Source organism: Schistocerca serialis, chromosome 2 (genome assembly GCF_023864345.2).
Source record: "Schistocerca serialis cubense isolate TAMUIC-IGC-003099 chromosome 2, iqSchSeri2.2, whole genome shotgun sequence".
NCBI lineage: Eukaryota > Metazoa > Arthropoda > Insecta > Orthoptera > Acrididae > Schistocerca > Schistocerca serialis.
Window position 1 is genome coordinate 435,912,659 of NC_064639.1, and position 24,290 is coordinate 435,936,948.

At 38.1% G+C, this 24,290-nt stretch overlaps 1 protein-coding gene across 1 annotated transcript in view; it reads left to right on the forward strand.

Moving 5' to 3' along the window:
• Positions 1–24,290, forward strand: part of LOC126456042 (A-kinase anchor protein 9-like) — a 499,264-nt gene that overhangs the window by 346,177 nt on the left and 128,797 nt on the right. Inside the window, exons 31-32 of the mRNA XM_050091796.1 lie at positions 1,907–2,047; positions 23,647–23,756. Coding sequence (XP_049947753.1) covers positions 1,907–2,047; positions 23,647–23,756 — 251 coding nt within the window. The remainder of the gene's footprint in view (positions 1–1,906; positions 2,048–23,646; positions 23,757–24,290) is intronic.

Here is a 24,290-nt window from a genome sequence, read left to right on the forward strand (position 1 = left end):
TTGTGTAGACATGACCTTCACTATCAGAAAGACATCCTGCTTTCAAAAAGTGTGCTCTTATTCAAGTGTATTTTTCTTTATTCTTCATTGTCTGTAAATCATGTAATGTAAGAGGACCTCCTGAGATATAGAAAGAACGAAGGTGAGAAGCTGCTGATACAAGCTGCAAGACTTAATAGTTATTTCGTGAGAAAATACGACCAAGGAAACTAATAAATTATGTGACTGAATTGACAGTTAATACCTTTAGGAGGTGAAATACTTTGTGCTGCCAATAGACAAATATAAAAGTGACACTCTACCTAGCTTTTGGCACTACAATGCCTTTGTCAAGGAGGAGAGAGGGATGAGCTGGGGAGGGTTGAAAGGAAGGACAGGTCATTCAGACCCCGGGAGAGACTCACTTGTAATGAGGACGAGGGAAGACGAAGGCAAAGATGAATGGGTACGCAGTGCAAAACATTTTGCCTTCTGAAGGTGCGTATTGGTCAATAGCTCTGTCTTAATTAGTAATTAAACTAAAAATTGTGCTGAAACTAGATTACTTATATTCTAGCAGATGTAGTGGCCAGAGAAAATATTTGTGTCCCTCAGTGTTCCAATTTTCGTTACTTCTGAATTAGTAAGCCCCAGGACTCGGTAAAAATATAATAAACTAGGGTATAGGTGTTCTTTGGAATTCTTTGCAAAATTGTAGACAACAAGCTAACCTAATAGATTTTTAAGTATCTTTAGGTGAAAAGACAAAAATGAGATGGTTTAAAGAGGTAAAGAAAGATTTGCTAATAAACGATATAAGATAATCAAAATCACCTTAAAGATGAATATCAGAATGGAAAATTCCAAGGTATTGAGAGGTTTCTGGGTGGTAAAATCGTGAAATAGTCTTGATGTAACTTTTAATTTCATTATATTATTTGTTAATTAAACTTCTGTCGACTTGCAATAACTTTAAACTGGTTTATACAACTATGAGCATGTACTATATGAACTAATACAAATAAGCTTTCGTTGTGGAAGCATTCTTAGCAATCTCAAAAATTCTCTGCTGATATTTTACAAAATGTTTGAGATATTGCTTATTGAGGAATGCTCTTCATTGAAGAGCTGACATCACCTATTCTGAGGCTCTCCATATGCGGTCCAAGTGGTGGTGTAAGCTCCATGAAATACTTGTGACTTAGAGGCATCTGCTAGTGAAGTGTAACCACTGTAGACTTTCCAAGGATTACCTCAAACAAATTATAATGCAACACAAACAAATATTTGCACCAAAATATAATATCCTATGTAATAGAATGCCACAGATAGTATGCAAGTGTAATTTATATAAAGGAAAGATAAACTTTAATATAATCATAATTAACAATGCATTAATTCTTTTATGGACGAGAAGGGTACAGAAAACTCCATACCTCTAACATTTATTTAAAAATCTCTAATGTAACAATAACAAGATTCTGTAAACTCACAGTAGGATTCAGAAGAAAACTGACCCTAGATGGTTGGAGGAGGAGGAGGAGAAAGAGAAAGAGAAAGAGAAAGAGAAAGACACCAGCTGAGATAATGGAGGAACACTGGAGTAGGAGGAGGGAACAATGGAGTCTGAAGCCCTGAAATTATTTGTTTTTCTTATAAGGCCTAGATGAAAAATAAATTAATAATACTTTTACTGAAAAAATTTAAATTTATGGAGAAAGTGTTATGTTATAAATATTTTATGCATCAGTATATTTGGAAGAGGCTGAATTCAGACAGCTACAAAATATTGTTTATAAATACTGTTTGTACAAACTGATGGTGAATTTAAATTACTACAGCATGTACTTCCAGACATAAAATTATCTCTGTATCAGTGTTTTCAGAAATTAAAATGTGTGATTATATTTTTTAATGTGTCATTTAGCTCGATTCGTTGCGCATAGACAGTGGTAGCATTGAGCTGACACAACATATTAATCGCCTAGAGGATGAGCTACAGAAACACCGTCTCCATGTTGAACAGCTCCAGTCAAATTCTACTGCGATACAAGAGATGAAGACACAGGTATGCCAAATAATTACCTTTGATTCTTCCAGCTGTTGCCCTTTGACAGAAAGTACCAATAAATTTCCATATGGTAGTCAAATTCTGTTTCGTTCAGTCTCTTTCTGTAGTATGTATAAGGGGGATTCAAATGAAGCCCAGTCACTAATGTAAAGTAACGGTAACTATTTTATTAACTCAAACATTTTTATTAACTCAAACATTTTTCCCACGTGGAATGTTTCCCTCTATTATATTCAAACATTTAGTTATACGCAGGACACATACTCAAAAATAGTCACCAAAACTGTTGGCACATTTATCCCATTGTGACACTAGCTGGTCGATTCCATCCTTGAAGAAGCTAGTAGGGCTGTTGTCAGATCCAGCCCTAGACCCAGTCTCACACTTCGTCGTCCGTTGCTAATACCCAGTAACCGATGGACCTCGTCCACGGTGATTCTGCAGTTATCCAAGACTAAAGCATTCACTTCTGCAACCATTTCTGGTGTGATGACATGATGAGCCTGTCCAGGATGAGCATCGTCTTCTAGTGACTCGCGCCCTTCAAGGAATCACTTGCGCCATTCCACAACACTTGAATGACTCAGACTGTACTCACCGTACACAGCCTTCATCCATCAATACATTCCACGGCCTCCAACTTCCTCTGCCGCCAAAAATCGAATCACTCCTTATTGTTACTGCTTACTCACCTGCATGGTCGGTAGTGGATGATAACTTGTGTGACCCCCTTCTCTTCAGCGTGAAATCACACTGGCAGTATGCAACGTCATATGGTGTGCATGTGTCAGTCTCTCTACCAATAGAAGGCACCACCATATCCGCAGTTGTATGGTGCCACCTTATGTGTAAGGCAAAGGTAGACGCACTGACCAGGTTTCATTTGAATGAACGTCGTAGATCGAGGGTGTCTGAGCTTATGCTAAAAAATTCTAAAAGATTGGAATGAACTGGAAATACAATAATTCATGTACCAAACAATTTTCTTTTTTCCCACTTCATCTATGCCACTCTTTGACTGCATCTAATTGGTCACAACTACCTATATATGGGGTGTTCAAAAAGTCTCTCCGCAGTGCCGTATGATTGTTAGCCATGTGTGGCGTATGATTGTTTGTTTACCTGCTTGGGTTACTTCCCTTCAAGGGGACTCTCCCAGCATTCCACTGTTTTGTTTATCTCAGCCAGCATCAGTAGTTTCATTGGTGTGTGTCATTACGTGTTGACTTGAACGTTTAAGTTTAGTTCCTTCATTCGTTTTTTTCGTTTTTGTTACTGTTAAAATGCTAACCATTGAAGAGCGTGTGTTTTTAGTCGAACAAGTGTTGAAAGCTGGCAGTAAATGCACAGTTTCAGTTTGCCAAACATTTAATTCAGTTTTCCCAGAGACAACACTCCCATACCATGATGCTGTGCGAGATTTGACTAACAAATTTTGAAGTACGGGTTCAGTGACAGATGCACCGAGAAGTGGTCGTCCTAGCGTTTAGTCTGAGGATAAACTACTCGATATTTCCGATAAAATGTCCATGAGTCCGAACAAGTCTAATAAAACTCGCCCAGGAAATCAATGTTAGTGTCGGAACGGCTCACACAGCTGTAAGGAAAAAATTAGAACTTTGCCCATACAAAGAGACAGTTGTGCAAGAACTGAAAAATACTGATCATGGCAAGAGACTGCATAATTTCACAGGGACTCTGGCCTCCATGATCACCTGACCTAACACCACCTGACTTTTTCTTCTGGGGTTCAGTGAAAGCAACTATCTATAAAAATCGTCCAAAACCCATCAATGAATTGAAAACTTCAATATCCACTTTCACTGCTTCTGATGTTACAGAAGAAATGTTACAGCTTGTGTTTGGAAAGATGATTAGACAAATTGAATTGTGTATTCAACAACAGGGGGAAACACTTTCAACATTTAATGTGAAAATTTGTAAGTAAAAATGAATATTCAATAAATTAATAACTTGTATTTCACTGAGTTTCATTTCGGTATATTCACTGCGGCATACAGCATGTGCAGGTAATAATCATACGGCACTGCAGAGAGACTTTTTGAACACCCCGTATTTTGAAATATTGTGGTGGTTTAAAAATGTGTGCTGGGCTGGGACTCAAGCCCAAAACTGGATGTTACAGGGAAAGGAAAGGTTCTGTTTTTCAATCCCAGTCTGGAATTTGGTTATAAATGCTGGGGACTTTCAGAACAGCATGCATTCCCTGCACGGTTAAAGATTCATTCTGAAACTTATAAATGTATGTATACTTTAGAGTTATACATTTGTTATTTTTATTTTATTGACATGTCTAGTTCCGAAGGACCAAATTGAGGAGCAAATCTCCGTGGTCATGGAACATGCCAGTAGATGAAATTACAACATAAAAATAATAACAGATAAAATAAAATGTTTATGAACCCAAAAAAGTCAAGCCATAAGTTTAAGTAAACACAAAAACAATATAACATAAGAATCAGCATATTTTTCAAGGGACTTCTCAACAAGAATAGAAGGAGCGATCCATGAGGAATCTCCTCAGTTCTAATTTGAAAGCTCTTGGATTACTGCTAAGATTTTTGAATTGTAGTGGTAGTTTATTGATAATGGTTGCAACAAGAGTTAAGGAAGCGTGATCCAAATGCCAGCCGGAGCGGCCGAGCGGTTCTAGGCGCTTCAGTCTGGAATCGCGCGACTGCTACGGGCGCAGGTTCGAATCCTGCCTTGGGCATGGATGTGTGTGATGTCTTTATGTTAGGTTTCAGTAGTTCTAAGTTCTAGGGGACTGATGACCTCCGGGATGTGTGTGATGTCTTTATGTTAGGTTTCAGTAGTTCTAAGTTCTAGGGGACTGATGACCTCCGCTGTTAAGTCCCATAGTGCTCAGAGCTATTTTTTGTGGTCCAAATGCATATTGGATTTATGCCGAGTATTAACTGAGTGAAAGCTACTAATTCTTGGGAACAAGCTGATATTGTTAACAAGAAACAACAGTAAAGAATATATATATATATATATATATATATATATATATATATATATATATGTCTGCTTGTGGCTGTATGTGTGGATGGATATGTGCGTGTGTGCGAGTGTATACCTGTCCTTTTTTCCCCCAAAGGTAAGTCTTTCCGCTCCCGGGATTGGAATGACTCCTTACCCTCTCCCTTAAAACCCACTTCCTTTCGTCTTCCCTTCTCCTTCCCTCTTTCCTGATGAGGCAACAGTTTGTTGCGAAAGCTTGAATTTTGTGTATATGTTTGTGTTTGTTTGTGTGTCTATCGACCTGCCAGCGCTTTCGTTCGGTAAGTCACCTCATCTTTGTTTTTATATATAATTTTTCCCACGTGGAATGTTTCCTTCCATTATATATATATATATATATATATATATATATATATATATAGAGAGAGAGAGAGAGAGAGAGAGAGAGAGAGAGAGAGAGAGAGAGAGGGCAATGTCAAAATACCCAGAGTAGTGACAGAGGTTGACAAGAGGTTTGCGAACTTACACCACTTATTGCCTGAACTGCCCATTTCTGATCCAAAAATATCCTTTTAGAATGGGAAGAGCTACCCCAAAATATAATACCATAAGACATAAGTGAATGAAAATAAGCAAAGTAGACTAATTTTCTTGTCGAATGATCACGTACTTCAGATATCGTACAGATACCAAAAATGGCAGCATTAAGCCTTTGAAGAAGATCCTGAACATGGGCTTTCCACACCAGTTTACTATCTACCTGAACACTTAGAAATTTGAACTGTTCAGTTTCACTAATCGTATGCCCATTCTGTGAAATTAAAACGACGACTTTTGTTGAATTATGTGCTAGAAACTGAAAAAACTGAGTCTTACAGTGATTTAGTGTTAGTTTATTTTCTACAAGCCATGAACTTATGTCATGAACTGCATTATTTGAAACAGAGCCAGTGTTGCACACAACAGCCTTTAGTACCAAGCTAGTGTCATCAGCAAACTGAAATATTTTAGAATTACACATAATACTAGAGGATGTATCATTTATATAAATAAATAAATAAGGAGCAGGAGTGGTCCCAATACTGATCACTGGGGTGCACACCCCCCCCCCCCCCCCTCACACACACACACACACACACACAGTTTGACTTTATTCCACTCAGACACCCCCTCTCTCCCCCCCCCCCCCCCCCCCACACACACACACACACACATCACAGCCATTCACAGCGCTCTGAATGACAATCTTTTGCTGTCTGTTGTTAAAAAAAGAGGTGAGCTACTCCCTGTATTCCATAATGGTCCAACTTCCCAACTTCTGGAACAATATTTTGTGACCCACACAATCAAACGCCTTAGTTAAATCAAAAAATGCGCCTAGCGTTCAAAACCTTTTGTTTAATCCATCCAGTACCTCACAGGGAAAAGAGAATATAGCATTTTCAGTTGTTAAATGACTTCTAAAGCCGAACTGTACAGTAGATAGCAAATTATGTGATGCAAAATGATCAATTATCCTTACATATACAGCCTTTTCAATAACTTTAGCAAACACTGATGGCATAAAAATAGGTCTAAAATTGTCTACATTATCCCTTTCTCCCTTTTTATAAAGCGGCTTTACTTCTGAGTACTTCAGTCGTCCAGGTGACTGACCATTCTTAAAGGAAAAATTACAAATATGGCTAAGTACAGGGCTAACATGTGCAGCACAGTACTTTAATATTCTGCTAGGCATTCCATCATATCCATGAGAGTCCTTAGTCGTCAGTAATTTAATTATTGACTCAATCTCGCCCTTGTCTGTATCACGGAGGAGTATTTCAGACACCTTCAGACATCAGTCTTGAAAAGGCATTTTCCAAGAGTGGTGCATCATTCCCTGTATAAGTTAAATTTTTATTTAAGTCACCAGCAATCCTCAGAAAATGATTGTTAAATACTATACATATTTCTGACTTATCAGTAACAAAAATATTTTTACTACGAACTGAATTTGTATCGCCGACCTTGTGCTGCTGACCAGACACTTCTTCATAACTGACCATAAGGTTTTTTTTATTTTATCCCTGTGAATTAGCCATTCTACTTGCATTGCACATCCTCTTTGCCTTCCTAATAACACTTTTAAGCACCTTACAATACTGCTTGTTGGCTACTGTAGCTTGATTGTGACTACTTCTAACATTTTGATATACTACCTGCTTTGTTCTACATGACATTCTTATCCCACTAGTCAGCCATCCAGGCTGCCTTTTACTGCTAGTACCCCATTTAGAATGTTCTAAAGGAAAGCAACTCTCAAGGAGCATGAGAAATGTATCAAGGAAAGCATTATGTTTATTATCTACGTTATTGGCACTATAAACATCCTGCCACTCTTGTTCCTTAACAAGGTTAAGAAAAAACACTCCATTGCCATTTGAATAGATTTCCTACATAGTTTGTAATTATATGTGACATCTGTTTGAGTACATAAGACTTTTAGTGTTAAAATTTGTGCATCATGGTCCAAAAGGCCATTCACCCTTTTACTAACAGAATGCCCATCTAGTAATAAAGAATGAATAAAAATATTGTCTGTGGCTGTGCTACTGTTCCCCTGCATCCTAGTTGGAAAAAACACAGCTGCATCAGATCATATGAGTTAAGGAGATCTACCAACATCCATTTTCTTGCACAATCATATACAGAATTAATATTGAAGTCACCACATATAATTAATTTCTGGTACTTCCTATAAAGTGAACCAAGAACCCTCTCTAGCTTGAGTAGAAATGCTCTGAAGTCAAACTAGAAGTTTAGTTTCACTAAATTCAACTGGTCCTGCACAACATTCAAATATCTCTTCAGTGCAGTGCCATGATACATCTATGTACTCAAACAGAATACTATTTTTTTACGTACATTGATGTTAATTCCTTCTCTACTTGAATACCTGACCACCTCTGAAAGTGATTCCTTAGTTAGAGGGACTTCCTTTAAGCAGGTATACCTATCAGTTGACTTCAGTCTAAAAAAATTGCAGCTCTAACACCAACTAAAACAGGTATTTTTCAATGAGTGAGCCCACCACAACCTCTACACTGTCACCTATAAGTTGTGCCAGCCTTCACATCCCTTACCTATTGAGGAGCAGGCCATGCCTAGTGAAACCCAATCTACTGATAGACTCAACTGGCATCACTGCAATGGGATCCACGCCCTCGGTCAAATTTACTAAACCACTTCAACGCACAGAAAACTCTAAAAAACGCAGTGAGCGAACGTTACCAAAAGTTTATTAAATCGTTGTTTTGCCACAAACAACATGGGACACTGTTGAAAACTATTACATTTAATAACTGTATAACATTGCACAAGCAACTTCATCAGAACTTAACTTAAGAACCGCTACAGCTGCAATTGCATGCCACAAAATGTAAACACTCTGCTAATACTCGGGCGCACGATTGAAAACTATTAAATTTAATATTCAAATACAGTGCAAAAACAATTTTAACATGCGAAATGTAAACACACTGCTGAGGCGTCTGTATTAGAAGAGCTAATATTGCCTTTCTTATGAGCCCCTTTACATTTTACGTGTGCATGCAAACCAAATACTGTATATATGTTATTTCATTAAGTGCACTATTGATGGATGAGAGCAAAGTTGTCTACTCCCTAATGGTACCCAAAAGGTCGAAGAATAGTTACCCATTGGTTGCCATAACATTAATTTTAAACTAACTTAATTAAGTATTCGTCAGTTAGTATTTATAGACAAATAAATTAGATAAGACATACAACAGCTACTAAATTAGTAACCACCACTATATAGTGTGGTGTAGCATGCTGAAATCAGTAATTTTGCTATGGGGTGGTAGATAGATGGTAGATAATCTTCGGTTCCACTGTAGACCTCTTATAAAGAAAATAAGTGAAATTAAAGGCTTTTCTGGGTCACTTACACCACTTTATCACCCATCAAAAATAAAATGTCTTACCTATCTGTGCATGTACTGGCAATCAACTACTCCTGTATTAGTTATGGAAAATATTTACAAATCTGGCCTTTGACAACTGTTCACAAATTACCGTGTGTTCTCCAGTGGTGTAATATGTGTCCACTCACGTAAATGCAATATTTTAGGAAAATGATATTACATTCAACTATAAGTGTACTGCAGTGTGTGACAATTAGAATCTTCACAAGAATGAATTCTGTCATTGACATCGTAAGCTTGTGCGACATGATGGTTTATAAGAAAAATTTTAAACAGCTGCTACTAAAAGATGCTTATATAAAGCCTTCATCAGTAAAGGAGGCACACATACCATTCACACACGCAAGCAAGCACACCTCATGCACACATGACCGCCAACTCCAGCATCTCACACAGAATGCCTTCCAGTCCGAGTTGCTGGAGTTGGCGGTCATGTGTGTGAGGTGTGCTCGCTTATGTAAGTAGCAATCTGTCTTAACACACACACACACACACACACACACACACACACACACACAAGAGGCAGTGCGGTGGTGTTGGTTTGCACAACTCACATGTGTCTTCCAGTTGACTTACAGATTGTGCGTGCAGCCGATCCTCTTCCTTGGGTTATGAGCTACGTTGCTCTCACCATCTAATTCATCTCCGGAGACTGCATCAGGTTAAGGGCAATATTATTAACCAGACCTATATTCTTGAAATAAATTATGTACTCGCTGGCTCTTGTCAGTTAAACAGCAATATATTTTCAACTCTCATCCCAAAATAGCAATTATTCTGTACAAACTGCAGCAATCCAACTGGTTCCAAGATAAAACTCAGAATCTACTAAACATTCATACAGTTACATATGTTCTGCCTCATGCAGAGCCAAGACATAAAATAAAAGTCTCTGTCTAACACACACTTTATCTGTCTCTGTAACAATCCCCATGACACCACACACCATGGAACGTTATCCAGATACTCTTTGACTTTTTTATATAACTTCTAGGGCGCTGCTTGTAACCACTTGTCGGTGCCACTCATCTGACACAGCTCCTGGCTCCTTGTGACAGCTGTCCTTCGTGCACACACAAACATTTGTGGCGCAGTAAAAAGTCTCTCTGACCCTTGTCATTAAAATATCGGGTGTTCAAGATGGTGGAGAGCCAAGTGTTTCTAGAATTTACCCCGAAATTCTCGAGCCATTACGTATCCCTCCCCTTAGCTCGAACACAAGGTATTTTATACATATTCATCATGTACAATTACATGGGATAATAATTCTTTATCTTTTAACAGGACCGTGCGTATTTTACCACAATTACAAACTGTGAACCTTTCAATCCATGTTGGAGTTAGCTCTGTTTTCTGTTCCTCTTCCAATCATAAATTCCAGGTGCACATAACTCATGAATATTCTGCTGCTTTGTTCTTGCTTCCCGTACTACCTTTTCTAATTATGTACCTAATCCTTACTTAAAGTAATCTGGAGGAACTCTTGTTAGAATAAAAGTGTTCCCTTCTTGGAAATTTGTAAACCTGAAACTTACCAGACTCGTCCCTTTAACCCTCTGAGTGCTGCATCGGCACGTGCAGCTGGCCATGTCAAGCCTGCCCTTGGGGGCCGCGTAATCCATGCACCTGCAGTGGCAGCCACTTCCGCGGACTATTTTGTGTGCCTGAGCTCTCCACTCAGCCGTCCATACCCTGGCCTAAGTATTTCTGGAACCACGGTGGTTGTGACAGTCTCGCAGTTAGTGTGATTGCCAACGTTACAAATAAGCGCAGGATATCTGGATACTTATTCCATAGCTTTGAATCTGGAGATGAATTGTTCTATAGACCTAATTTGCACTGAAACTGCTTACACTGGTAACATGTAACTCCTCATCAAAGGCTTTCTTTCATTTGCAATTAGTTCTTGAGAATTGTCATAAGGTCTCAGTATGCATCTGTGTTTTATTTGGCATACTGATACTTAATTATCAGATTTTTGTATGCAACCTATGATGTAAACGCTGTAGAATCTGTAATGACCAAACGTTGACGTTCTTCTGTACTAGCGCAATAATTCACCCGCAAACGACCGTCTGGATGCGGAGACACACTTTTGAAGCTAATCGCTATATTTTGATAGCATTAACCCAATAGATTATCCCCAAGGAAACTTCAAAAAAAAAAATTCAACATTTCTGAATTCTTTTTATACGGGACGCAATTTTTATTGTACAGTAGAAATAAACAATGATTTATAACTTTTGTTTAAGAATTAGATAAGGAAATACTCAAGTTTCTAAACTATCTAACTAAATGTCACCTTTAATTCCTAATGACCTTTTGTGCTTCAGAAACAGGGGAGAGTGTGAAACTGACCAACGTGTGCCGAGACGCCCTTTCGAAGTGTAGGCGTAGAATTTTTTCACCAATCCAGTGTCCTGTAAAAGATAGGACAGTAATCTGTTACTGAATATTAGTAGAAAATTGTAGCATGGGTAGCTGTAAAAGATATTTATTTAAGCGGCGAATAGTTTCGGGCAAAGCCCATTTTCAAACAACCATGTCAAAAAGGAATGTGACAAACACATTATAGCTGTTAGTAAAACTGTAGAATATCGATAGCAATCCATCTGCTATGGTTTTATTAACAGCTGTAATGTGGTTGTCACAGTCTTTGTTTTACATGGTGGTTTGGAAATATACTTTGCCCGAAACTAGTCCCTGCTTAAATAAATATCTTTTACTGCAACCCAGGCTACAATTTTGTACTAATAATAATGTTAGAATTCTTTGTTTAATTAATGATATTTGCACTAAGTTTAAGGTTTAACTTCCACCAAAAAGTTATGGAAGAATACATAAATTTGTACTAAGTTTTTACTTTTGCACCTTATGTACGTACATTTGAAGCATCCAGTCTGTGTTTGTCAGCACAGACTGGATGTTTCACATGTTCGTACACAAGGTGTTTGTCAGCAAAGTAATTCATCTGGAGAGGCTCTTCAAGCTCAGATAATTCGGCGATATATTTTTTTTTTTTTGCTCAGCTGTATTTCCCATCCTTCTTTCTCGTCTGGGCTTTGGACCAGCAATGGCGAAGTTAAAAATTTTTCTTTTAAATTTTTGTAATTATTTTTATTATTATTATTTTTTTTAATTAAGTAATTTTTTTCAGAAGTAAGGGCTTCATTTCATCTTCCAGCTGTAGCAACTTGGCTAAAAGTTCTTCTTTGTGTGCCAATGCACAAAGATACATTGCATGTTTTGCATTCATATTTCGTTTCTCGATGCACATTCTGTTTCAAGCAGACTGCACATCTACGCCATAATCCACGTTTCTTGGACTGGTCACTTGGAATGACATGTGGAAAGTGCCTCCCAAGTAAAGCGAAGAGGATTCTTGTCATCAGAGCGCCATCGCTTCATATCTCTTCTCCATTCTGTAGCAAATTTTTCCACAGGTTCTCGTACCAGACGTAATGAAAATCTGCTAATGATATTTTGCTCCCTGTCACTGATCTGTGAAGAGAGTGAGCATTCAGAACACAAAGGACCACAACGTAAAAAAAAACTTTTTGTACCATTTAACAGATTTACACACAGATGCAACAGAGCTTAACAGCATATCGGTGTTGTCTATTGCTCCCATATTTGCATTGTAATCAACAACACATTGCGGCTTCATTACTTTTTCACCAGTCGTCCTGTTTGTCTTTCCTGTGTCACTCATTTCAGTAGTGTTTCAGGTAGTCAGCATGAACACTTCTCTCTTGTCATGCCACTTGATGGCAAGCATTGCGTCAGTTGACATAAACTCAACTTCTCCTTGTTTCGATTTCTTTTTGTAGCTTTGGAAAGTTGTGCCTATTCCTACATACAGTACCACATGCTGCTGTTCTCTGATTGTGAAGCCAGAGGAACAAGGATGGACTTGTATACCAATTGTCGACATACAGGGTATGTCGATGTTCAAGTTATGGCATCATTAGTGTTGCCACAATGTCACCAGATTTCTCCAAATTATGGACTTCAATTTCTGTTGTTGTACCTGTGTATACAGTGAAATTGAAGACATATCCAGTTTTACAGTCACACAACACAAATGTTTTGATTCCAAATCTACTTCGTATTGAAGGAACGTATTTTTTAAAAGATATCAACCTTTGAACAATAATAGGCTTTCATCAACACAGAGTCTTTTGTATGGATTATATGCTCTGCGGAACGCCACACAGACTGTATCAATTATTTTCCTAATTTTAAACAAACTGTCATCTCCACAATTGGCTGAGTTGTCACTAAAATACAACAAACTCAAAAGTAACATAAAACGGTCACAGGACATAACTTCACCAAAAATTGGAGTACCCAGAAGTACATCTCTGGAGCAATATTCCTTTATTTTCAACTTTTTAACAGGAGCCATGAGAAGTCAAATACCGTTGAAGCTATACATTTTCTCAAAACCTGTACTTTTTCAGGTGGATAGTCAGGACCAAACTGATTCCGACGTGTTTGCCATGGTGAAAGTGAAAAATCGGTTTGTTTCAAGTGCTATAAATTTCAACAGATCTTCTGATAGAAATAGCAGGAAAAAGGATAGAATGTTTGAATCAGGCACTAGTTGGCAATTATATCCTTAAGATAAGTCATCAAATGCATGAAGTGCTGGACTGAAATTGCATTTTTGCCAATCAAATTTCTCATTCTCACTGAGATGTGGCCTTTTACAGATCGATTCATCTTCACTTTCAGAATCTGAAGAAGAACTGTCCTGGTGAGCTCTACTAGGTGAAGTACGTAGCGGTGTATTATTACGAGATTTTTATGATGAATCTTCATTGTCACTACATTCATTGAAGATGCACACTCACTGTCACTCCTTGTCAGTATCTCCAGTATCTCTTCATCAGTGCAGTGACTCCATTGTGCCATTTCTCTGTGGAACTCAAAAGTGACAGAACTCCAAAAATCCTGATGAAACAGCAGATAGGTAAACGACACCACAAAAGCAGAATGCAGAAGATCACATGAACCAGCTAGCATGAATGTCGAACAGCAACTGTGAAATCCATAGTAGAGTGTTTCCCAGATAGCAGGGACAGCGGCACAGAACAATAAATATGATTCATCCATCCCAGGGAGTGCACGGCACACAAGAACTTGTGACGGGCCGGCATGCAACCCTGAGTGGCTATTGATGTCCGCAGGCCCACTGGCTGCGGTACAAGCCATCATTAGGACTCAGGTACCGGCTAGGCCGCACGGCAAATGCCGTCTGCAGGGCCCACGGGAAAGCCCACTTCACCGGCAAACAACCTCCCCGTGGCAAGGTGGAGCACTGCGGCACATTGCGTCTGCAGTACTCAACAGGTTAAATGTGTGACTTCTGTCACGATACTGCCCTTTTTCCCTTTAGGAACAGTACTTACCGTATTTACTCGAATCTAAGCCGCACTTTTTTTCCGGTTTTTGTAATCCAAAAAACCACCTGCGGCTTAGAATCGAGTGCAAAGTAAGCGTAAGTTCTGAAAAAAATTTGGTAGGTACCGCCACAACTGACTTCTGCCGTCATATATGTAGCGCTACACAGGCATGCTTTGCAGGCACAAAGATAAATATTGGCCCCAAACCCTCTGCGTCAGTAAATAAATTTAAAAAAAAAGGTGGCCGACGAGCTTTTTCCTCCGCCTCGAGTTTCGACTACTGCATTTTCACACATTATCCAACGAAGTAAATACAAATTCCGTATTGTCCACCTTCGAATGTAGCAGCATTTCAATGTACTACGAAAATCCGACTGGCAAGACTGTTTGGGATGGCTACGTTCTTAATTTTTTCCTACCTATGAGAAGAGATGGTTCCTTATAGGAACTTTTGTGAATTGTGAATCTCATGCAGTATTCTCTTCACCATAAGAATAATACGAATATAAACATTTTGCCATGTATTCTTTCGTGTTTGCTGCTAATTCATTTAAATCCTGTCTGCCTAATAAACTACGAAACTAGAGTGAGACAACAGCAAACGCGGAAGAATATACATATCATGTCATGTTTATATTCGTATTATTCTTATGCCTAATAGTGATACAGTCAGAAATGAAGCACGGCAACTGACTAGATTTTTAAATCTTAGATGACTCTAATTTCAGTGCAGAATGTAATGTAGGCTACTAAAGAGGCGTCTGCAAAGATTTTCAAATGGAGAAAAATTTTCGCCAAACTCTCGTTCAGAACATCTTCTATCATACGCTGTCTATTATTTGGTTCTTGTTGATCATTATCAAAGAAAGCAGCAGTGTAAGTAACAACAAATAGCAGTCTCTTGCCATTGTTTCGCTAAGGAGACGATTCCTTTCTCTCTTTTTTTTTTTAAATTGTAAGCGGCGGTAGCGCGCGCGAAAGCAAGCCGTGCCGCGAGCGGCGACAGGTCGTAAACGCTCATTATCAGAATGCGACAAACAATGCATGACACAGTACAGTAATGCATTTTCGGCTTAAAGTGACGTAAACACTTATAACAAAGAGTACGACACTTATCAGATCAAAGAAAAATAAGCAATCAATTCAAACCAGACGTAGTATGCGAAAAACTTGGGTACTCGTATAAATACGGACGGAGCACGTGATGCATAGCAATGGCTACCTGGTAAAGGTTAACTGCTAAGCTTATGACTCGAACCAAAGTACTGTAGCTGTATCTTCATTCATTCGACCTAAATTGTGTCTCGTATTACAATGGACCAACTTTGTTTCGATTTGGAGGTGCGGCCTAAAACTTTTCTCTCCCCTTGAATTTCGAGTCTCAAATTTCAGGTGCGGCTTAGATTTGGGAAATTTTTTTTTCCTTGATTTCGAGTCTCATTTTTCAGATGCGGCTTAGATTCGAGTGCGGCTTAGATTCGAGTGCGGCTTAGATTTGAGTAAATACGGTATATCTTACATGGGTTGATCCTAGGAGTACGGTATGCCTATCTGCTCTTCTCATCCAATAACTGCTGGGTGCACCCTCCTCCTCCTTCCTGAGTAGGCCTCCTGGTTCATTGCCCAAGTATACATCTTTATGAATACTATTCTTAAATATTCTGTGCTAAAATTACAAATCTACCTTACACCCATATTCCACTTTCTAATAGATCATCTTATACCCTAGATTCCTCTTTCACTCCTCACTTTTACTTAAACAGGTTTCATGCACACACATAGTATATGCTGTATCTACCTGTATTTACCAACTTTTCTCCAAGGACTAGCACGGCACTTGTAAATATATTTTAGAGCGACAAAAATAACAATGTAGAACCATCACATATCAACAATGTAATATGTGCATTGATTCAGATGTACATGTATATCTATTCCCCTACATCCCTTGGCGGTTCTGACTTCGCTTTAGGTTTCTAGCTCGTAATCCTTATGTTTGTGCTTAAGTATATCTTTGTGTGTATGTAGATGAACCACTGAAATTGAGGAGGACTTCAGCGATAGAAGTGTATGCATATGGAAAGAGGGAAAAATAGACCGGTACCCAAATGAGAAGTAAGAAACAAAAAAATAGAATCGGTTGCTAAGATCGAAGAAGTGAAGTAAGATAGCCCCAAAGACCGGAAAACCCTTCCCACCCCCCTTCCTCATGATCCCTACTTTTTCCGATACTTGAGTGAGAAGCTGGAGGAGGTATGATGTTAAACATCTCCTACAGAACGGACATTCTCACCTTCACCTTTGAAGTCCCCGAAGAAGGATCTTAGCAACTCCTATGGAACGGCGAATGGGGAAGAATCAGTTACATTTATCTGTGAGGGTTGTCTGAAAGGTGTGGTGTGTGTGTGTGTGTAGTGTCAGTTATGTTTGTTCCTACACTACCCACATTTTCCAAAAGTGATACAAACTCTCACATGTATCTTACATCTCACAAAAGGTATGAAATTATTCTATAAAAATAGAAAATTATACACTATGATAACATAATTGTTTAGTCATTCAGTTTATACTATTTTTCATACGCACATAAAGTACTTCGTCAGTTTTTGATGTCTAGATATTACTTTGCTTGAATAGTACCATGATATTACCTTTATACTAGTACTATTTTCTATTCGTTTCTTTCCATGTTTAGAGATCACTGTTTATCCGTGATTTTCTTAAATATGTCTCAATCTTGTTTTTTAATTACTTATATTATAGGATAGTTTAAGAATTCAAGAATAGATTATAGAATAGTTGAAGAATTGAAGGAAATTCGGTGTATGAAAACTAATGTGTAAGTAACACCGAAAACAACTCGGGATCCTACGGTCGTCACTCTGTCCGTTAACACAGAATGTTAAAGTCCCTGGGGTATATACCACTTTATGTTCTTCACATTATATTTCCCTTTTTCTTCTCCTGTTGTAGGATCCACTAAAAATAAGGTTTTTGTGTGGATTACTGATTGTACTCGGTAAGGCCCCACATACTTTTAAAAAAAATTGTGTGTTTCCTTCTTCAAAGCAGAGCTCTGAAGATGCTGTTTTACTAGAGCTAGATCATCAACCTTATACTGAGGTTCGATAGCCTTCTCGTTATGTTTACTTACTTCTTGTTGTGCCCTCTTAACTAAGCTCTAAGCAACTATCATTTGATTCAGTTGGTAATCAGTAGTTGGTTGTTTTGGCCAAGTAAAGCATTTAATAAGAGTTTCACCTACAAAGGGTTTACCTATTACTTCCAAAGGTGTTAGTCCAGTTGATAAATGTGGTAATTCATTTAAAATAAGCTCAAAGTCTCTAATTTTCGTTGCCCATGACGTATGTTCTTTATGGCAGTATGTGCAACATAACTTCCCAGTTTCTTTCATAACCTTTTCACATGGGTTGGATGATGGATTATAGTTGGAGATTAATATTTGATGAATATTTTCCCAAGCTTGAAATTCTTTAAATTCGTTACTAGTGAACTGCGGTCCATTGTCGGAAAGGAACCGCCTTGGTTTTCCTACCTTGAGAAAGTAGTGTTGCAGACAGTGTATTATCATTGGTGTGTTTGCTTTCTTAATAGGGTACAACTTAACATACTTCGACCAACATTCTATGAAGACAAAAATGTAAGCCACTCCTCCCTTTCCTTTTGGAATTGGTCCAAAGAAATCTGCAATTGTTAGATCGTGTAATGCTTTAGGAATAATTGGATGCATTTTATATTTAACATTTTATATTTAACATTATATTTAACATTAGTGTTATCCTCTTTTTACCTTCTGACAGATTTCACAAGTTTTAACGACTGATGCTATTCTGTGTCCTAGCTTTTGAAAGTAGTAGAACGTATTCGTATGTGCAGCTCATTTCTTTATACTGAAATGCCCATACCCCTTATGAATGTACCACACTAACTCGTCTTCTACTAAATTCGGTATACATTAACTGCCAATGTTGTATTGTCTTACTGTCTCTCCAGAATAAATTATGTCCTGTAATCTTCCACCTTCCATCTTGATTAGGCGGTAACGACTTCCTAACATACATAGCAAATATATCTGTAAAATAGAGATCGTGTTGGATGTTATCCATTATTTTCTGACCCATTTATTGCACCTTGTTAAGTGGATATTCTAATGTTAAAAAATTAATTGCAAAAATTACACCAGGTCGTTCTGTGGAATTTTTGTATACTCTATACTGTGACCAATAATTCTTTTTCTGTGGCTGTATAATTCAATTCATGTTTGTTGAGGCTCTGGCTAGCAAAAGCTATTGACCTGTGGTCTATACTTTCTAAACTCCATTCGCCTTGGGAAAGTTCTGCGGCTATACCATAATCTGATGCATAGGTTGAAATCTTCAGTGGTTCGCCCATCACCGGATGGTGCAATATCAGTGATTCTGATACTGCCCGCTTTACACTTCCAAATGCATTATGTGCCTCTTGGTCCCAACTCATGGTATTCCCTTCCGTAATAAATACAAAAGTCGAGGGTTGTTTAACTCTTGACTTTGTATATTGTGTCTGTAATACGCTGCCATTTCAAGAAATCCCTTCAATTGTCTTATGTTTCTAGGTAGTGGACACTCCTTAATGGCCTCTGTACTTTCTGGATCGGGTTTAATTCCTTGTACACCGACAATATGTACCAAAAATTTTAGCTCTTGCCCTGCAAAGTATGATTTAGACAGTTTTATTGCAATACCTTTTTCTTTAAATCTTTTTAGGGTCTTCCTCAGGATCAAGCAATGCTTGCCCCAGGTGGGTGAGATAACCAGTATGAGTCTGGATGTAACCGGATTTGCCAATACCCAGCAGTCAGGTCCATCAAGCTAAAATACTGTGCTTTCTCAAATTTGGATAGTAACTCATCAATTTTAATATGTCTCTATCTCTTTCAGTTTCTATATATTTGTTTAGGGTGCGTGCGTCCAGTACTAGCTGCACCCCTGCTGTAGCCTTTGTCACTAAAGACTTTTTATTACGCTCGTACTGCGTTGTATTATTGTATTGTCTATTATTTTATCTATCTCCTCTATAACCACTTCCTTTAAGCTTACCGGTGTCGAGTAAGGTTTACAAAAGAATGGAGTATCATCTTTGACCTTCAATTTACATATGTAGTCACTAATAATACCTGGACTATCAGAAAATACTATTTCATATTCTAATAGAATTTTGGTTAAATCTGATATTTGGTCGTTGGTTAATATTGGGGATTCATTTACTTTGTTTTGTATGTTCACCCCGTGTAATGTGTGACCTACGTTTTCAATCTCCGGTGACAATTGTGTGCTCGCTGTTAATTTTAAACATTGAACCTCTGTTGTTTGTGTACCCCTATTGTTGTTTGTCACAAACGGTACACAACACTTATAGTCTCCTTTTCCACAGTAAAGCAAATTTTCCTCAAAATTTAACACGGCGTTAAATTCTGATAGACAGTCTAGGCCAAATAACACATTCCAGTTAATATATTCTACTACCAGAAGTATTTGATGGAACTAAATATCTCCGATGTTACAAGTTACTTGGGTTTCATATTTGACAACCTTACTTTTAGTTCCAGTTATACCGACTATATATACTCCTGTTACTGGTAGTATAGGTAAGTCATGCTTAGTTCTTAATGTGTTAAAGAAACCCCGAGAAATAAGTGACACTTCACTACCCGAATCTATAAAGATGTTAGCTCCAAGATCTTCTATTCTTCCAATTATAATTGGTTGTGGATTAATGTTGTTATCGGTATGTTCTTCCAGTAACAACCACTCTTTGGTGGGTACCTTATGCATAAAAGTAACATATTTCTTATAATTTAGGCCTCCTAGTGTATTTCTACGACCTGAGCCCTGGCCCTGAGTCCAGAATGCACTACGTTTTCCTCACTATTTGTAAGCACAGGCTGGTTACCAAATCGAGGTATTATGTTACTACTTTGGACTCTCTTATTACTCGGTACAAATTCCTGCAATGTTGCTGGGCCTGTAGTTGAAGGGGATGCTTCTTTTGACAATTTTCATTACTATCATTCTGCCTATGCTGATGTACTCTTGCTAAATTTGCTTCGTGTCTCTTAAAGTTGCCACTACTATTATTATTTCTTCAATGGTTTTGACTTTCATTTTGATGTATGCTCTCATTTTGGTCCCTATTTATGGCATCAAGTGCATCTACAAAGGATAATAATTCTTCTACCATTTTCCATCCACTACACAATATATCCTTTCTAGCACAAATGGGTAAGTGTCTTATAAGAATCCTAACCAACTCTTCTTCTTCCATGGGCTTATCCAAATACTTCACCCTCGTTAAATGCCAATCAAAATATCTTCTCATTGTACCCCAGGAACTATTGTAATGTTTTGGGTCCCGCAAATCCGATAGTTTCTCCTGGGCACTGGCTGACCAAGACTTTTCTTTGAATTGAATGTCTGCCCAAGAAGAAAAGTTTTCAATGTTTACGGTACCCCACTCTGAGGCTTCTCCCAAAAGGTACCCCATCAAAAATTCAATCTTTTTCGTGTCTTCCCAACGCTTGGGTAATGCCTGGTTAAATCGCTTCAGGAAGTGAGTTGGGTGTATGTCCCTGTCTAGCTTTAATTTTGGAAACTACCTGGATAATCCTGAATTTGCTCCCCATTGTAGGTCGGTTATTGCCTCACTGGTTAACACTACATTAGAAGAAGTCCCTCTGTTCCCCACTTGGTCCTGCATAAGTTTGAATTCTTTCCAAAACTCATCAACATTTCTCTTAGTGTCATCAAGTTCATAGGATAGCTTTGTAGACACATTGTCAGAGTTTACTTTCATGGCAACTTTTCAATCTTTTATCTCCTCTATCTGTTCCTCCAGACCGTTTATATTTATAGTGTCCGAAGTTGCTAGTTTTTCTTTAAATTTTCTCTCCACGTCATTGACTCGAGTGTTGACACTTCCAATTTGTGATTGTACAAAAGGAATCGTCTTGTTTCTCAATACTATCATTCAGGGTGTGCAACCTCTGATTTACCACATCGAAGGTACCATTGCATACGCTTTGAAATGATCCTAATTTTTCAACAAGTTCCTTTTCTACATTATTATAATTCTAATTTTTTAGTTAAATCTTGAAGTTGCGCATCCTGTCTCTGTTTAAATTCAGTAAACATTTGATTCATCTGAACAGTTAAGGAATTACTTAATTCATCTTACAAATGTAATCACAGATTCTCCACTTTATCATTTAATACTTCAAACTTAGAATCTAAAGCTTCGCCCTGTGCTTCTAACTTTTCACTTAAAGTAGCACTTATCTCATTTCTCAAAGAGGCAATTTGAGCAGTTTAAATTACACTCTGTGCTTCTAACTTAGCATCTAATCTAGTTAGAGCTTCACTCTGTTCTTGTCTCTGGTTATCTACTTTAAGGCTTAGTGCTTTAATTATATTTGCTACCTCAGTCCAGTCTGGCATTTCCTTTGTTACAGTCATTGCCATGGCTGGCACAGAAGTTACCCCAACTTTCTGAATAGTATCCATCTCTCTATTTTTCTTCACCCTAGTTATCTAACGTAAAATACAAATTGTGTACCATACCTACATCCACATTTTACTGTCCCGCAGTTGTTTCAACTTTACAAAACAGTTATTGGTCTTCGCTCACCCATCGTAGAGGTCTAGGTTGCGTGGGTGAACAGGTGTAGAATCGGCACAGGTGAACAGCACGGGTGCCGGCAGCGTTGAACTGTGGTTGCGGCACCAGCGTCGGCGAGAAGACGCAATGTCAGCAGTGGTGAACGGCAGTTGCAGACGGTGACGACGGGTGGTTACCGTGTCGGCGTCATTGGCAGGATACTGCGTTGACGTCAGGGACTGGTTGCTGCATCGGCGTCGGCTGGGTCGACATATGTGTGAGGACTGCTTCCTTCCACACACCAAATCTTCTTAGTTGAACTATTCTCTGCATCTTCCTTTGTTTGGTGCTTATTAACTTTTTCACCCCTTTTTTCTTTTAGGCAGAATCCAATTCTTCATAACAGTTACTTTGTCTTGTTACTCTCAGTTGCTATGGCAAATCAATATCTTATTATCTCGATTTCTGTCGTAAAATTCCTCCTTTTTGAGTCCTGTCACTTGGGTCACCACATTGTAAAGCTTTCTTGGACAAGAGACAGTGCGGTGTTGGGATGCACGAATCACGTGTCTCTTCCAGCTGACTTACACATTGTGCGTGCAGCCGATCCTCTTCCTTGCGTTATGAGCTACGTTGCTCTCACCATCTAATTCATCTTTGAAAACTGTATCAGGTTAAGGGGAATATTATTAACCAGCTCTATATTCTTGAAATAGATTATGTACTCATTGGCTCTTGTCAGTTAAACAACAATACATTTTCAACTCTCTTCCCAAAGTAACAATTATTCTGGACATACTCCAGCAAGCCAACTGGTTCCAAGATAAAACTCAGAATCTACTAAACATTCATACAGTTACATATGTTCTGCCTCATGCAGAGCCAAGACATAAAATAAAAGTCTCTATATAACACATGCTTTATCTGTCTCTGTAACAATCCTTATGACGCCATACACCATGGAACATTATCCAGATACTCTTTGACTTTTTTATATAACTTCTAGGGCACTGCTTGTAACCACTTGTCGGGGCCGTTTGTCCGACACAGCTCCTGGCTCCTTCTGACAGCTGTCCTTCCTGCACATACAGACATTTGTGGCACAGTAAAAATGTTCTCTCACCCTTGTCATTAAAATATCGGGTGTTCGAGACGGTGGAGAGCCAAGTGTTTCTAGAATTTTCCCCAAATTCTCAAGGCACAACAACACACACACACACACACACACACACACACACACACACACACATATGCACGCGTGTCTATGGATGTACATGTGTAAAGGGGGGGGGGGGGGGCAGCAAAGTGTCACATGCCCTCTTTGAGTTTATTACTTCCTGTCTTTTGATTGCTTGACATTTTTTAATGATTCTGTCATCTATATTTATCTGGTTTCAAAGTATGCATCCCATTTATGCAGTGGAATCTGATTGTATTGTTTCATGTATTTATCATGACATGTATGTACATGGAATGTATCAGTAAATGAGTGAAAAATTGTTGTTTCTGTGCTGCATGAAGTTGTAATTTCTTTAATAAATCTTTTACTTATTTTCAGTTACAAGAATTGGGAGACTTTATAGACAAAAAGACAAAAGATCTTGAATCTTTGTTTGTCCCATCTTGCAGTATTAGTTGCAGTTCACCATCAGAGGATGTGTCTATAAGGTATTATATTTATGTTGTTGTGGATACCATGAAGATATTTATTATAAACAATGTGTTGAAATGAAAAGTCAGTTAAATTACATATTTGACTTGATTTTGAGCTGATAGTTTCAGGTTTGAAACGATAGTACACTCAAATATTTAGTCACTTGACTCAGATTAACAAAGACTATTATTATGTCATCTTAAAAATGAAATTGTAATGAAAGAATCATTTATCTTTTGCTAGTAAAATGTTCATAAGTAGGTAATTGAAGACAAACAAAAATAAGTAAATAAATAGCAGAAATTTGGCATAGCTTAAGTGGAATTTGTGTCAAGAAGACACATACTTTATCTGTCAGTACAGAAGTTTTTAAGTTTATTGTTCTTTACTTTTATTTATTGCTGTTCAGTTGAAAATCCAATTGGTTCCAAAATTTTGAAACTTCTCTAGTTGGTGTTCAAATATTCAGTTAGTTCTGCAATTGCCATTTTCTATCTCTAAAGTCTGTTTTTTGTCCGTCATGTCAACTAAAACATTTATTTTCAAAA